The sequence below is a fragment of the Camelina sativa genome, chromosome 7 (genome assembly GCF_000633955.1).
Source record: "Camelina sativa cultivar DH55 chromosome 7, Cs, whole genome shotgun sequence".
NCBI lineage: Eukaryota > Viridiplantae > Streptophyta > Magnoliopsida > Brassicales > Brassicaceae > Camelina > Camelina sativa.
In genome coordinates, this window is record NC_025691.1 from 22,262,863 (window position 1) to 22,276,089 (window position 13,227).

Consider the following 13,227-nt stretch of genomic DNA (forward strand, 5'->3'; position numbering starts at 1 on the left):
TGAAATAACTTCACGTACATAAACTAATACAACATATTAAAATTTTATTTTAAAATATAAAATATACAAAATTTGTATAAAATAAAATTTAACCGGTGTTATAGCACGGGTACTTATCTAGAATCATTAACAATATAAAACTTACAAAATAAGTGTCTTTTTCAAGTCATCATATTTAGCAAATGATTTTATTACACAATATTTTATCCAAAAAAACTTTTAAAAATAATCACATAAATTATATTTTATAAAAAAAATTACATTGTAAATAAAATGAATTTCAACTCAATCTAGTTATTAATTAATATGGGACAAAAGTACATACAAAACAAATACCCTGATTGGTAACAGCTGTTACTTATGGCTGTAACGACTTTGACTTTAAAATTTTAGCTGTAGAGAATTTGGTTGTTGATGCTTTGACTGTAAAAAATTTTAAAGCTGTAAAATTTTAAAATCTGATTGTTTACCAACAACTTTTAAAGCTGTAGCTGTTATTTTTATTATTATTATAAGTATTAATAATAAATATATATTATGTCAGAAATTAATTTAATAAGATTTTAATGACAAAATGAATTTTATTAATGATAAATTAAAATTTTAAAAGTATAAATCAATCAAATATGAAATTTTGATTGAAAACTAATTAAAAACAACTATAAGAATAAGAAATAAATAATTGAAGTTGTAGTATTATTAGTGATGATGTATTTTGATTGAAAACTAATTAAAAACAAACACTAATCAATGCATTGTTTGAATATTATTTTCTTATTAATGATGTATTTCATAAACTCTTTTATAGTATTCTTAGTGATGATGATAAAAAAATAAAATTTATTATTGAAATGAGTCTTAAAAGAAAGAGAAAAAAAATAAGAATAATTAATTTATAAAAATAAAATATATAAAATATTTATATATACTTTTGGATAGCTTTTAAATATAAAAGGGTAAAAAAAAGAATGCTTTAAAAATTATTTAATTTTAAAGTATGAGTTTTGAGGCTTAAAAAAAAGGGGAAAAACAAAGAAGAGAAAAAAAAAGTGACTTTTAAAACTTTAAAAAAATTAAAAGCCAAAAAAGTCTGATTGGCAAAAAAATTGGCTGTTAAGGTTTTAAACATTTTTAAAGTTTTAAAAATTGGTCACCAATCAGGTTTAAACTCTGAATCGGGTTTCTCAAACCACCGGTTCGGTTCCAGGTCCAGATTGGGGACCCCCACTACTCTTTACATCTGACGGTCCACATTAAACGCATCTCTCGTTTCGACCAAACGCCACCGAATACGAATTTAGAGCAAAGCAAACGCCACCGAATCAGGAGAGAACCCAAAAAACACGAAGCAGCCAAAGATCATCTCTAGCAGAGACCAAGAAACCATCCATGGCGGATCAAAATCGAAAACCTTTATCATCAGGTAATGAACTATCAGATCTTATCATTGAGTTATGCGTTTCTTTAATTCAGAATTATGTTTATCGTTTCCTTAGTTATTACAATCAAATTACGCGTCTATTATTACATCGTTTTAATCAGAAGTTTCTCTTAAAGAAAACAATAGCAAAACGCTGGTTGATAAGTCTACTATTTGATTTCTTTGCTCTGTTTTGTCACTTATTATGGAATATGAATTTAAACCCTCTTTTTCTATTGTTGGGGTTCCAACTCCAAGAGGAGAAGACTGTGAAGTCGCCTAATGTGTTAGAACGGGTCAAAGAAGAAATACAAGCAATGGGTCATCATCATGATGAAAAGTCCAAGAGTCACCATCACCATCGCAAAGAGACTCATGGAACAAGTGACGACATTGACAAGAACACACCAATTGATGATGTGAAAGCACCTGGTTTCTTTCAACGCGTCATAGAAGAGATCGAAGCCATCTTTAACGCCGTTACTCCCAAGCGTTCTTCAAAGAAGTGAGGGAAAAAACTGAGTCAACTCAACATCGTATCGTAATGTTGTAACTCTAATGTTCCCTAGTTTTTGAGTAGTGAGTCTTTTAACACATATCTGAATTATGTGTGGGGGAGTCTTCAGAAAGTTTAGTGAGTCTTGGAATTTATCAATAATGAAATTTACAATACTCTTGCAATGTTATATAACCCAAAGGTTAATATGTGATCTACAATTGAGATTGGTTCTTCCTGATTGTATTTTTCCGGTTTGGGTTAAACCGTTTTTCTTGATTGTTGTAACTTTGTTTAGATTGAGGTGGTGGTGAACCAAGTTTATAGAGTCTCTCCTATATTGCTGGTGTAGATCTTGTCTAGATGTATACATTTACATTCCAAATATATCTGATCTCGTAAAAATCCTCTTGTGTCATCTTTTTCATGTTTTGTTGATTTCTCGGTTTGATCAGAAAGTTTTGATTGATTCATATGTTCGTGAGGGTTTTCTTTAGAACCATGATTAGACAATTGAATTTAAGAGCAAAACAAATATCTACACAAAAGATTGTTTCTTGACACTATGTTGTTGGAGTCAACATACATAAATATCATTCAGCATAATTTTCTCTTTCTTTTTAACATTCGTTTTTTGTTGTAAAAAGAAGAAATAAAAGAAATAGTCTTAACGATTGGTGAATAGTACACCAAACGAAACAACTCTTTTGTTTTTATGAGAGTTGTCTTGTACTCTCATGAATGTGTTGTGCCTAACTTTTTCCCCACGATTTTGGAAATTGAACCACTCCAATAAGAATGTTACAATCGTCACCACTATGCCATTTATGGGTTTTCATTTTTCTTTTGACACCTCCTAACTTTGATATTTCAATATCCTCTTAGTCACGAAGAATTGTGGGATACATATATATACTAATATAAATCAGTTTTAGTTAGCAACATTGGAGAATGGAGACTATCAAACTGTAAAAACCATAAGATCTGATTCTAACGTGTTTACTCGATAACGTGTACGATATTAAGAATGTTAGCTTGATTTGTCGCATAAATACGGCGGGACCAACTAATTATACGATTACTACTAGATTCTTTATGTCCTATTACTATTAGAAAATAAGAATGTACGTAATAGCATACGACACTTGTATTTGTATATCATCATCCGGTGGATATTAAAATTTTAAACGTTTATTAATAGGCAAAATATTAAGACTTCCGAGTTTTATTAAAATATAAACACTAGCAATCAAAAATAAGCTATTTTTCTAATCAAAAAGTCTTCGAAAGTTCATTACTATTATCATTCTTATATAAATGTATATATTTGTCGCAATGAAACCCGACAGGCCCATATGAAAAATAATAATTTCAAAAACGTATACAATCATACAACTAAATACTACTAGTATACTAGTAAATAAATCACATACTTACAACTTTAGAACTTATAATAGTACGCCGAAATTGCATTTAATAAGAAAAAATAAATGGAAAAATTGGCGCAATTGATATTGATTGCTTTTCTCCAAGCCGTGTTGGGTTGCACGTTAAGAGGACCACCACGTTTGATTAGTGTTTTAAATAGACCGGTTTAAATTCCGTTGTGGGACTCCTCTCTTTGTTAATGTCCTTTTAGCTAAGCTATTACCTCCCTCCACGTTTCCATCCTCGGCCGTCCGATTGATTTGAGAATGATCGGAAATAATTCCGGTTGAAAAGTCATACAAATCAACGGATGCCATGAGCTGTTGGCTGAATTGATCAATAGCGAGGACTTTGACGACGACGTTACAACGGGCTAGTCCAAATCATGTGTGTGCCTTTTTTTTCCACAAATACATAGAGTAAGTTTTGGTTTCAATCTAATTTTGATGTGTACTAATTCTATCGTTTTTCGTGGACGGTTTCTCTGAGATTTACTCAATAAAAATTTAAAAACTTGAAAAGGATGACATTTATTATAGGATGGGGACCTAGCAGTAACTAAGTGAGATAGGGTCCATAAAAGTCAGTGTAAATAGTTAAAAATAGTGGTCAATATCGTGTGCAGAGGAAAAGAAAAAAAAAAGAGTACAAATATTCGGAAAAAGGTCTATTAGAATCATGGACGTGGACCGATCCCATGTGATTATCCTTCGAACTAAAGTAAACTTGAAAGCTTTTTCTGAATGACAAGAAATAAAACAATACCTTAATTATTCCACGTTGACGTTATTATACAAATGAAAATCCTAACACATAACCAAAAAAAAAATTATGACCAAGTAAAAAAATGCTATAACGTCGTAAATAACACCATCTTTTAATGTTTTACAATTCCTATAGTAGTATTCAAATTAAAATTAAAGAATACTAGGACTACATATTAAATTAGCATGCTAACGAGAAAATAAGTCAGTCGATAATTGATTTGGCTAGTGACAGTCTTTTTACTATTTACTCACACTCATTATGTCGATAAATATGCTTTATTGAAAGTCAACACCAAACAACATGTCATGACGTCTATCTAATCTATCTCCAAAAACTCTAATCCGATCCACCTATATAAGTTATCCTATTAATTATCTCTAATTGAAAAATTAAATATATAGACCTAGGGACCAAATATATATAATCAATAAAATATGAAACGTGTCGCTGCACAATTTCTGCCGTATAAAATATCTCTCGTTGGTTAGAAGAAGAATGTAACATCTACGTTGTTATTTAATTCATGTAAGAAAATTAAATACTCTCTCACTCACAGATTTGTGTGGTGAATTGGGGGTCATGTGTGTCACTCGTGTTATTGATATTAGATAGAAGACAACCTTTCCCACTATACGTATTTATCACGTATCGATAGATAGATGTATGATGTATCTAGAGATCTTACCCGATTAGTGAACAAAATGTAAGTCGTGAGTCATTTATTCTCTTATCACCACTAACTGCATTATCTCCCCCTTCACGGAAGAAGTTTCCCTTCTATAATGTGCACATCTCATGTTCTTATGAGTCCAACCAAAACCAACCCAACTCTCTCTCTCTCTCTCTCTCAAAACTTGTTTCTTGAAACGCGTTACTTCCTCTATAGTTTACCTAATTCAGTATTTATATGTTCTTTTTTCCCTAATTTTGTTTAGATGTTTATAAGTAAACAACTATAATACAATTTGTGAAGAAACTACAGCAGCATAAAAATCAATTTAATTAAATCTAATCGTAACTCAAATATTGATCATCACCTTTTTTGTTTATGATTGAAATTACTACACTTGAAAGATTTTTTTTTATAAAATAAAATACTTCTAGAAGCTTTTTCAATAATCTGATTTATTTTGATTTTTATATAATGATAATGATAAGAAATCCTAATTTAAATTTATACTTACTATTATAGAATGGAGTTGATTTAACTGATGGTGGTAACGAGAAAAAGAAACGGTGAGGACTCCCTGAAAAAAATTGCATCGTCGGAGAAAGATGAAAAAGGTTGTGATGGTTCGTCACCACCAATCCACCAAGGCACATCTCTCTCCTTCTAAGTATTTTTTTCTTTTTCTTTTTCTCTTTTGAGTATCTCTTCCCTAAGTCTATGAATCAGAGGTACCTTTTCTTTTGGGCAAATGAGATCATAGACCTACGAATACGAGTTTTTTTCTTTTCTCTTCTTTTTTGTCGGGACAAAACAAGAACTTTTTTTTTGTTTTTGTTTTTCTCCTCTTAAGAAAGTGATATGTAGAAAAAACGTCTTTCTAGTTGTAGACTTTTACCAAATACTCCCAATATATTGTACACTTTGTTTACTTTTATTTTTACTATAATAGTCCTTATTTCAGAGAACATTTCATCAAAAGACATGCTATCTATTTTTGTAAATAGGAATTTAGTTTTTGAAATTCTTTTGTTTTTTTTAAATAACAGCTTATTCATATTTTTTGTTAGTTATATAGGGAAACTATATGTTATTTATATAGTGAAACTATATGTTATATTTATGAGGGTAAATTAGACTTTAGTTATATTTTCCTTTTGAGTAAAAAATGTAATGTAATACTATATAAAAAACAACATTATTATGAGAATAACATTTTTAAATTGGAAGGAAGATAACTTATACTTAATACTATATTTTGAAATTCTTTTCTTTTTAAAAAAATAACAGCTTATTCATATTTTCTGTTAGTTATATATGTTATATTTATGAGGGTAAATTAGACTTTAGTTTAGATTTTCCTTTTGAGTAAAAATCTGATACTATATAAAAAAACAACATTATTATGAGAATAACATTTTTTAAATTGGAAGGAATATAACTTTTATACTTAATACATTAAAAAATATTCAAGATATTCTAGAAAGTAGAGACACTCTTTGTATTTGAGGAAAATAACAAATTTTTGAACAGTCAGTCACGCCTTCTATATATATATAAAATCTTTTTTTTTGTTTAAAATTAAATCAAGAAGATGATAATTATTAGTATAGAATCTGAAATCAATCTATATAAACGCGGTTTAATTACAATTTTTTTAGCAATAATAATTACAGCTGGCTCATCAATAAAAATACCATAATTATAAAAAATTCTCAAGATTTTGTTCTTGATTGTTTTTTTTACTTGCATAGGCTCTATCGATCACAAAGTTAAAAACTCTCTTTTTTGGTAATGGCATACGTATATTTTGATTGATAATAACGTATCTACCAATTAGACTATTTTATACAATTAATTGAATATAATTTTGTTACATTAATTAGATTATAGTTGAAGAGAGAGAGAGAAAGAGAGAGAAGACGTAGAAGAAGAAGGAAGAAAGAAGCAGACCCCGAAAGTGCCTGCCTGCACTGGGTTTCAGATTTGCAGTCCTTTGAATACCCTAACCCCAAAATTAAAAGTGTGAAATTTTTTGAACATATAAACAACAAATCTCTAAAACCCTTTTCTCAAATTTTTTTTGTTTGGGGTTTCTCCTGAGAAAACAAAGTGAAGAAAAAGACAGCAGCACATAGAGAGAGAGAGAGAGAGAAACAAAGCTGCATTTTTTTCTTTTTGGGTGTTCTTTGATCTAAAGTTCTAAACCATTGCCGACAAATTGAAGGAGAATCATATTCAGCTTGCTGTAGTAGGGGAATGGGTTTAATGTTAAGTTTGTCATGTGGTGTGAGATTCCTGGTNACTATACGTATTTATCACGTATCGATAGATAGATGTATGATGTATCTAGAGATCTTACCCGATTAGTGAACAAAATGTAAGTCGTGAGTCATTTATTCTCTTATCACCACTAACTGCATTATCTCCCCCTTCACGGAAGAAGTTTCCCTTCTATAATGTGCACATCTCATGTTCTTATGAGTCCAACCAAAACCAACCCAACTCTCTCTCTCTCTCTCTCTCAAAACTTGTTTCTTGAAACGCGTTACTTCCTCTATAGTTTACCTAATTCAGTATTTATATGTTCTTTTTTCCCTAATTTTGTTTAGATGTTTATAAGTAAACAACTATAATACAATTTGTGAAGAAACTACAGCAGCATAAAAATCAATTTAATTAAATCTAATCGTAACTCAAATATTGATCATCACCTTTTTTGTTTATGATTGAAATTACTACACTTGAAAGATTTTTTTTTATAAAATAAAATACTTCTAGAAGCTTTTTCAATAATCTGATTTATTTTGATTTTTATATAATGATAATGATAAGAAATCCTAATTTAAATTTATACTTACTATTATAGAATGGAGTTGATTTAACTGATGGTGGTAACGAGAAAAAGAAACGGTGAGGACTCCCTGAAAAAAATTGCATCGTCGGAGAAAGATGAAAAAGGTTGTGATGGTTCGTCACCACCAATCCACCAAGGCACATCTCTCTCCTTCTAAGTATTTTTTTCTTTTTCTTTTTCTCTTTTGAGTATCTCTTCCCTAAGTCTATGAATCAGAGGTACCTTTTCTTTTGGGCAAATGAGATCATAGACCTACGAATACGAGTTTTTTTCTTTTCTCTTCTTTTTTGTCGGGACAAAACAAGAACTTTTTTTTTGTTTTTGTTTTTCTCCTCTTAAGAAAGTGATATGTAGAAAAAACGTCTTTCTAGTTGTAGACTTTTACCAAATACTCCCAATATATTGTACACTTTGTTTACTTTTATTTTTACTATAATAGTCCTTATTTCAGAGAACATTTCATCAAAAGACATGCTATCTATTTTTGTAAATAGGAATTTAGTTTTTGAAATTCTTTTGTTTTTTTTAAATAACAGCTTATTCATATTTTTTGTTAGTTATATAGGGAAACTATATGTTATTTATATAGTGAAACTATATGTTATATTTATGAGGGTAAATTAGACTTTAGTTATATTTTCCTTTTGAGTAAAAAATGTAATGTAATACTATATAAAAAACAACATTATTATGAGAATAACATTTTTAAATTGGAAGGAAGATAACTTATACTTAATACTATATTTTGAAATTCTTTTCTTTTTAAAAAAATAACAGCTTATTCATATTTTCTGTTAGTTATATATGTTATATTTATGAGGGTAAATTAGACTTTAGTTTAGATTTTCCTTTTGAGTAAAAATCTGATACTATATAAAAAAACAACATTATTATGAGAATAACATTTTTTAAATTGGAAGGAATATAACTTTTATACTTAATACATTAAAAAATATTCAAGATATTCTAGAAAGTAGAGACACTCTTTGTATTTGAGGAAAATAACAAATTTTTGAACAGTCAGTCACGCCTTCTATATATATATAAAATCTTTTTTTTTGTTTAAAATTAAATCAAGAAGATGATAATTATTAGTATAGAATCTGAAATCAATCTATATAAACGCGGTTTAATTACAATTTTTTTAGCAATAATAATTACAGCTGGCTCATCAATAAAAATACCATAATTATAAAAAATTCTCAAGATTTTGTTCTTGATTGTTTTTTTTACTTGCATAGGCTCTATCGATCACAAAGTTAAAAACTCTCTTTTTTGGTAATGGCATACGTATATTTTGATTGATAATAACGTATCTACCAATTAGACTATTTTATACAATTAATTGAATATAATTTTGTTACATTAATTAGATTATAGTTGAAGAGAGAGAGAGAAAGAGAGAGAAGACGTAGAAGAAGAAGGAAGAAAGAAGCAGACCCCGAAAGTGCCTGCCTGCACTGGGTTTCAGATTTGCAGTCCTTTGAATACCCTAACCCCAAAATTAAAAGTGTGAAATTTTTTGAACATATAAACAACAAATCTCTAAAACCCTTTTCTCAAATTTTTTTTGTTTGGGGTTTCTCCTGAGAAAACAAAGTGAAGAAAAAGACAGCAGCACATAGAGAGAGAGAGAGAGAGAAACAAAGCTGCATTTTTTTCTTTTTGGGTGTTCTTTGATCTAAAGTTCTAAACCATTGCCGACAAATTGAAGGAGAATCATATTCAGCTTGCTGTAGTAGGGGAATGGGTTTAATGTTAAGTTTGTCATGTGGTGTGAGATTCCTGGTTTGTCTCCTTATTCTCTACTTGTCCGACAAATCTTCCTCTTTTACCTGTCTGAATTTTTTCTTTCATCTCTTCGTTCTGAGGGTTTTCTCATTGTGCTTGGCTTCTTCTCCAGTTCTGGGATCTTGTCTCAGCTTTTGTATATATATATATATATATTTTTTACAGCTGTCAAAATTGTGTTTGCGTGTTCTTCATCACCTCCTTGCTTAACCCTTATCTAATCTGAATTTAAGAGTCAATTTTGAGATTTCNTCTCTCTCTCTCAAAACTTGTTTCTTGAAACGCGTTACTTCCTCTATAGTTTACCTAATTCAGTATTTATATGTTCTTTTTTCCCTAATTTTGTTTAGATGTTTATAAGTAAACAACTATAATACAATTTGTGAAGAAACTACAGCAGCATAAAAATCAATTTAATTAAATCTAATCGTAACTCAAATATTGATCATCACCTTTTTTGTTTATGATTGAAATTACTACACTTGAAAGATTTTTTTTTATAAAATAAAATACTTCTAGAAGCTTTTTCAATAATCTGATTTATTTTGATTTTTATATAATGATAATGATAAGAAATCCTAATTTAAATTTATACTTACTATTATAGAATGGAGTTGATTTAACTGATGGTGGTAACGAGAAAAAGAAACGGTGAGGACTCCCTGAAAAAAATTGCATCGTCGGAGAAAGATGAAAAAGGTTGTGATGGTTCGTCACCACCAATCCACCAAGGCACATCTCTCTCCTTCTAAGTATTTTTTTCTTTTTCTTTTTCTCTTTTGAGTATCTCTTCCCTAAGTCTATGAATCAGAGGTACCTTTTCTTTTGGGCAAATGAGATCATAGACCTACGAATACGAGTTTTTTTCTTTTCTCTTCTTTTTTGTCGGGACAAAACAAGAACTTTTTTTTTGTTTTTGTTTTTCTCCTCTTAAGAAAGTGATATGTAGAAAAAACGTCTTTCTAGTTGTAGACTTTTACCAAATACTCCCAATATATTGTACACTTTGTTTACTTTTATTTTTACTATAATAGTCCTTATTTCAGAGAACATTTCATCAAAAGACATGCTATCTATTTTTGTAAATAGGAATTTAGTTTTTGAAATTCTTTTGTTTTTTTTAAATAACAGCTTATTCATATTTTTTGTTAGTTATATAGGGAAACTATATGTTATTTATATAGTGAAACTATATGTTATATTTATGAGGGTAAATTAGACTTTAGTTATATTTTCCTTTTGAGTAAAAAATGTAATGTAATACTATATAAAAAACAACATTATTATGAGAATAACATTTTTAAATTGGAAGGAAGATAACTTATACTTAATACTATATTTTGAAATTCTTTTCTTTTTAAAAAAATAACAGCTTATTCATATTTTCTGTTAGTTATATATGTTATATTTATGAGGGTAAATTAGACTTTAGTTTAGATTTTCCTTTTGAGTAAAAATCTGATACTATATAAAAAAACAACATTATTATGAGAATAACATTTTTTAAATTGGAAGGAATATAACTTTTATACTTAATACATTAAAAAATATTCAAGATATTCTAGAAAGTAGAGACACTCTTTGTATTTGAGGAAAATAACAAATTTTTGAACAGTCAGTCACGCCTTCTATATATATATAAAATCTTTTTTTTTGTTTAAAATTAAATCAAGAAGATGATAATTATTAGTATAGAATCTGAAATCAATCTATATAAACGCGGTTTAATTACAATTTTTTTAGCAATAATAATTACAGCTGGCTCATCAATAAAAATACCATAATTATAAAAAATTCTCAAGATTTTGTTCTTGATTGTTTTTTTTACTTGCATAGGCTCTATCGATCACAAAGTTAAAAACTCTCTTTTTTGGTAATGGCATACGTATATTTTGATTGATAATAACGTATCTACCAATTAGACTATTTTATACAATTAATTGAATATAATTTTGTTACATTAATTAGATTATAGTTGAAGAGAGAGAGAGAAAGAGAGAGAAGACGTAGAAGAAGAAGGAAGAAAGAAGCAGACCCCGAAAGTGCCTGCCTGCACTGGGTTTCAGATTTGCAGTCCTTTGAATACCCTAACCCCAAAATTAAAAGTGTGAAATTTTTTGAACATATAAACAACAAATCTCTAAAACCCTTTTCTCAAATTTTTTTTGTTTGGGGTTTCTCCTGAGAAAACAAAGTGAAGAAAAAGACAGCAGCACATAGAGAGAGAGAGAGAGAGAAACAAAGCTGCATTTTTTTCTTTTTGGGTGTTCTTTGATCTAAAGTTCTAAACCATTGCCGACAAATTGAAGGAGAATCATATTCAGCTTGCTGTAGTAGGGGAATGGGTTTAATGTTAAGTTTGTCATGTGGTGTGAGATTCCTGGTTTGTCTCCTTATTCTCTACTTGTCCGACAAATCTTCCTCTTTTACCTGTCTGAATTTTTTCTTTCATCTCTTCGTTCTGAGGGTTTTCTCATTGTGCTTGGCTTCTTCTCCAGTTCTGGGATCTTGTCTCAGCTTTTGTATATATATATATATATATTTTTTACAGCTGTCAAAATTGTGTTTGCGTGTTCTTCATCACCTCCTTGCTTAACCCTTATCTAATCTGAATTTAAGAGTCAATTTTGAGATTTCAAATAGTCTTCGTTTCTTTTGGTTTCTCAAGGCAAATGTGTTTGGAAATCATTTGTGTTTGGTGATTTTTTTCTTCTCCTCCTCCTCCTCTCTCTGGGTTTTATAAATTCATCATCTTTGATAGATTTGCAATTTATATTTTTTTTATCGATTCTGAAATAGATTGATATTATTCAGATTCGAGTCTGTTGACCAATTTTGAGTTTTTTTTTTCTTTTGTTTTCAATAAAATTTCGTTTTGAGTAATGTGACGAGAGCTTCCTACTTTTCCGTTTATAGTCTTCTTCTTGTACAAACTTCGAGTTTTGGGTGTTTGGGTTGTTTCAGTCTCCTTCTCTGTCATTTTTTTTTAATTACGTCTAAGAAAAAGATCAAAACTTTCAAAACTTTTAATAATGGGTTTGGTTCATCTTTCTACAGGGTTGATTCACTAGGACTATGACACCTGAAACATTAATCTGATTCTTGAGGGACTAGAGTGCTGGTTCTTGTTGTTGAAANGTTTATGATTGAAATTACTACACTTGAAAGATTTTTTTTTATAAAATAAAATACTTCTAGAAGCTTTTTCAATAATCTGATTTATTTTGATTTTTATATAATGATAATGATAAGAAATCCTAATTTAAATTTATACTTACTATTATAGAATGGAGTTGATTTAACTGATGGTGGTAACGAGAAAAAGAAACGGTGAGGACTCCCTGAAAAAAATTGCATCGTCGGAGAAAGATGAAAAAGGTTGTGATGGTTCGTCACCACCAATCCACCAAGGCACATCTCTCTCCTTCTAAGTATTTTTTTCTTTTTCTTTTTCTCTTTTGAGTATCTCTTCCCTAAGTCTATGAATCAGAGGTACCTTTTCTTTTGGGCAAATGAGATCATAGACCTACGAATACGAGTTTTTTTCTTTTCTCTTCTTTTTTGTCGGGACAAAACAAGAACTTTTTTTTTGTTTTTGTTTTTCTCCTCTTAAGAAAGTGATATGTAGAAAAAACGTCTTTCTAGTTGTAGACTTTTACCAAATACTCCCAATATATTGTACACTTTGTTTACTTTTATTTTTACTATAATAGTCCTTATTTCAGAGAACATTTCATCAAAAGACATGCTATCTATTTTTGTAAATAGGAATTTAGTTTTTGAAATTCTTTTGTTTTTTT

General features: G+C 29.2%; 2 protein-coding genes across 4 annotated transcripts in view; both read left to right on the forward strand.

Annotated features, from left to right (window-relative positions):
- LOC109125655 lies at positions 1,259-2,204 on the forward strand. Its single transcript, XM_019227771.1, has 2 exons — positions 1,259-1,423; positions 1,679-2,204. The coding sequence occupies exons 1-2, from the start codon at positions 1,390-1,392 to the stop codon at positions 1,927-1,929; spliced, it is 285 nt and encodes a 94-aa protein (XP_019083316.1). The 5' UTR covers positions 1,259-1,389; the 3' UTR covers positions 1,930-2,204.
- Positions 6,660-13,227, forward strand: part of LOC104701953 (probable phospholipid-transporting ATPase 5) — a 13,983-nt gene continuing 7,415 nt past the window's right edge. The window contains exons 1-2 of one of the 3 annotated variants that reach the window (XM_019227764.1): positions 6,660-7,080; positions 12,485-12,565. The gene's annotated coding sequence lies outside the window, so the exon portion shown is untranslated. Of the gene's footprint in view, positions 7,081-11,389; positions 11,811-11,841; positions 12,126-12,484; positions 12,566-13,227 lie in introns of those variants that run through there. The other 2 variants (XM_010417730.2, XM_019227765.1) reach the window with 2 other exon arrangements.

Coding starts and splice junctions, on each gene's coding strand:
- LOC109125655 (XM_019227771.1), top strand. CDS start 1,390: ATGGCGGATCAAAATCGAAAACCTTTATCATCAG. Junction 1,424..1,678: donor TCGAAAACCTTTATCATCAG/GTAATGAACTAT, acceptor TCCAACTCCAAG/AGGAGAAGACTGTGAAGTCG.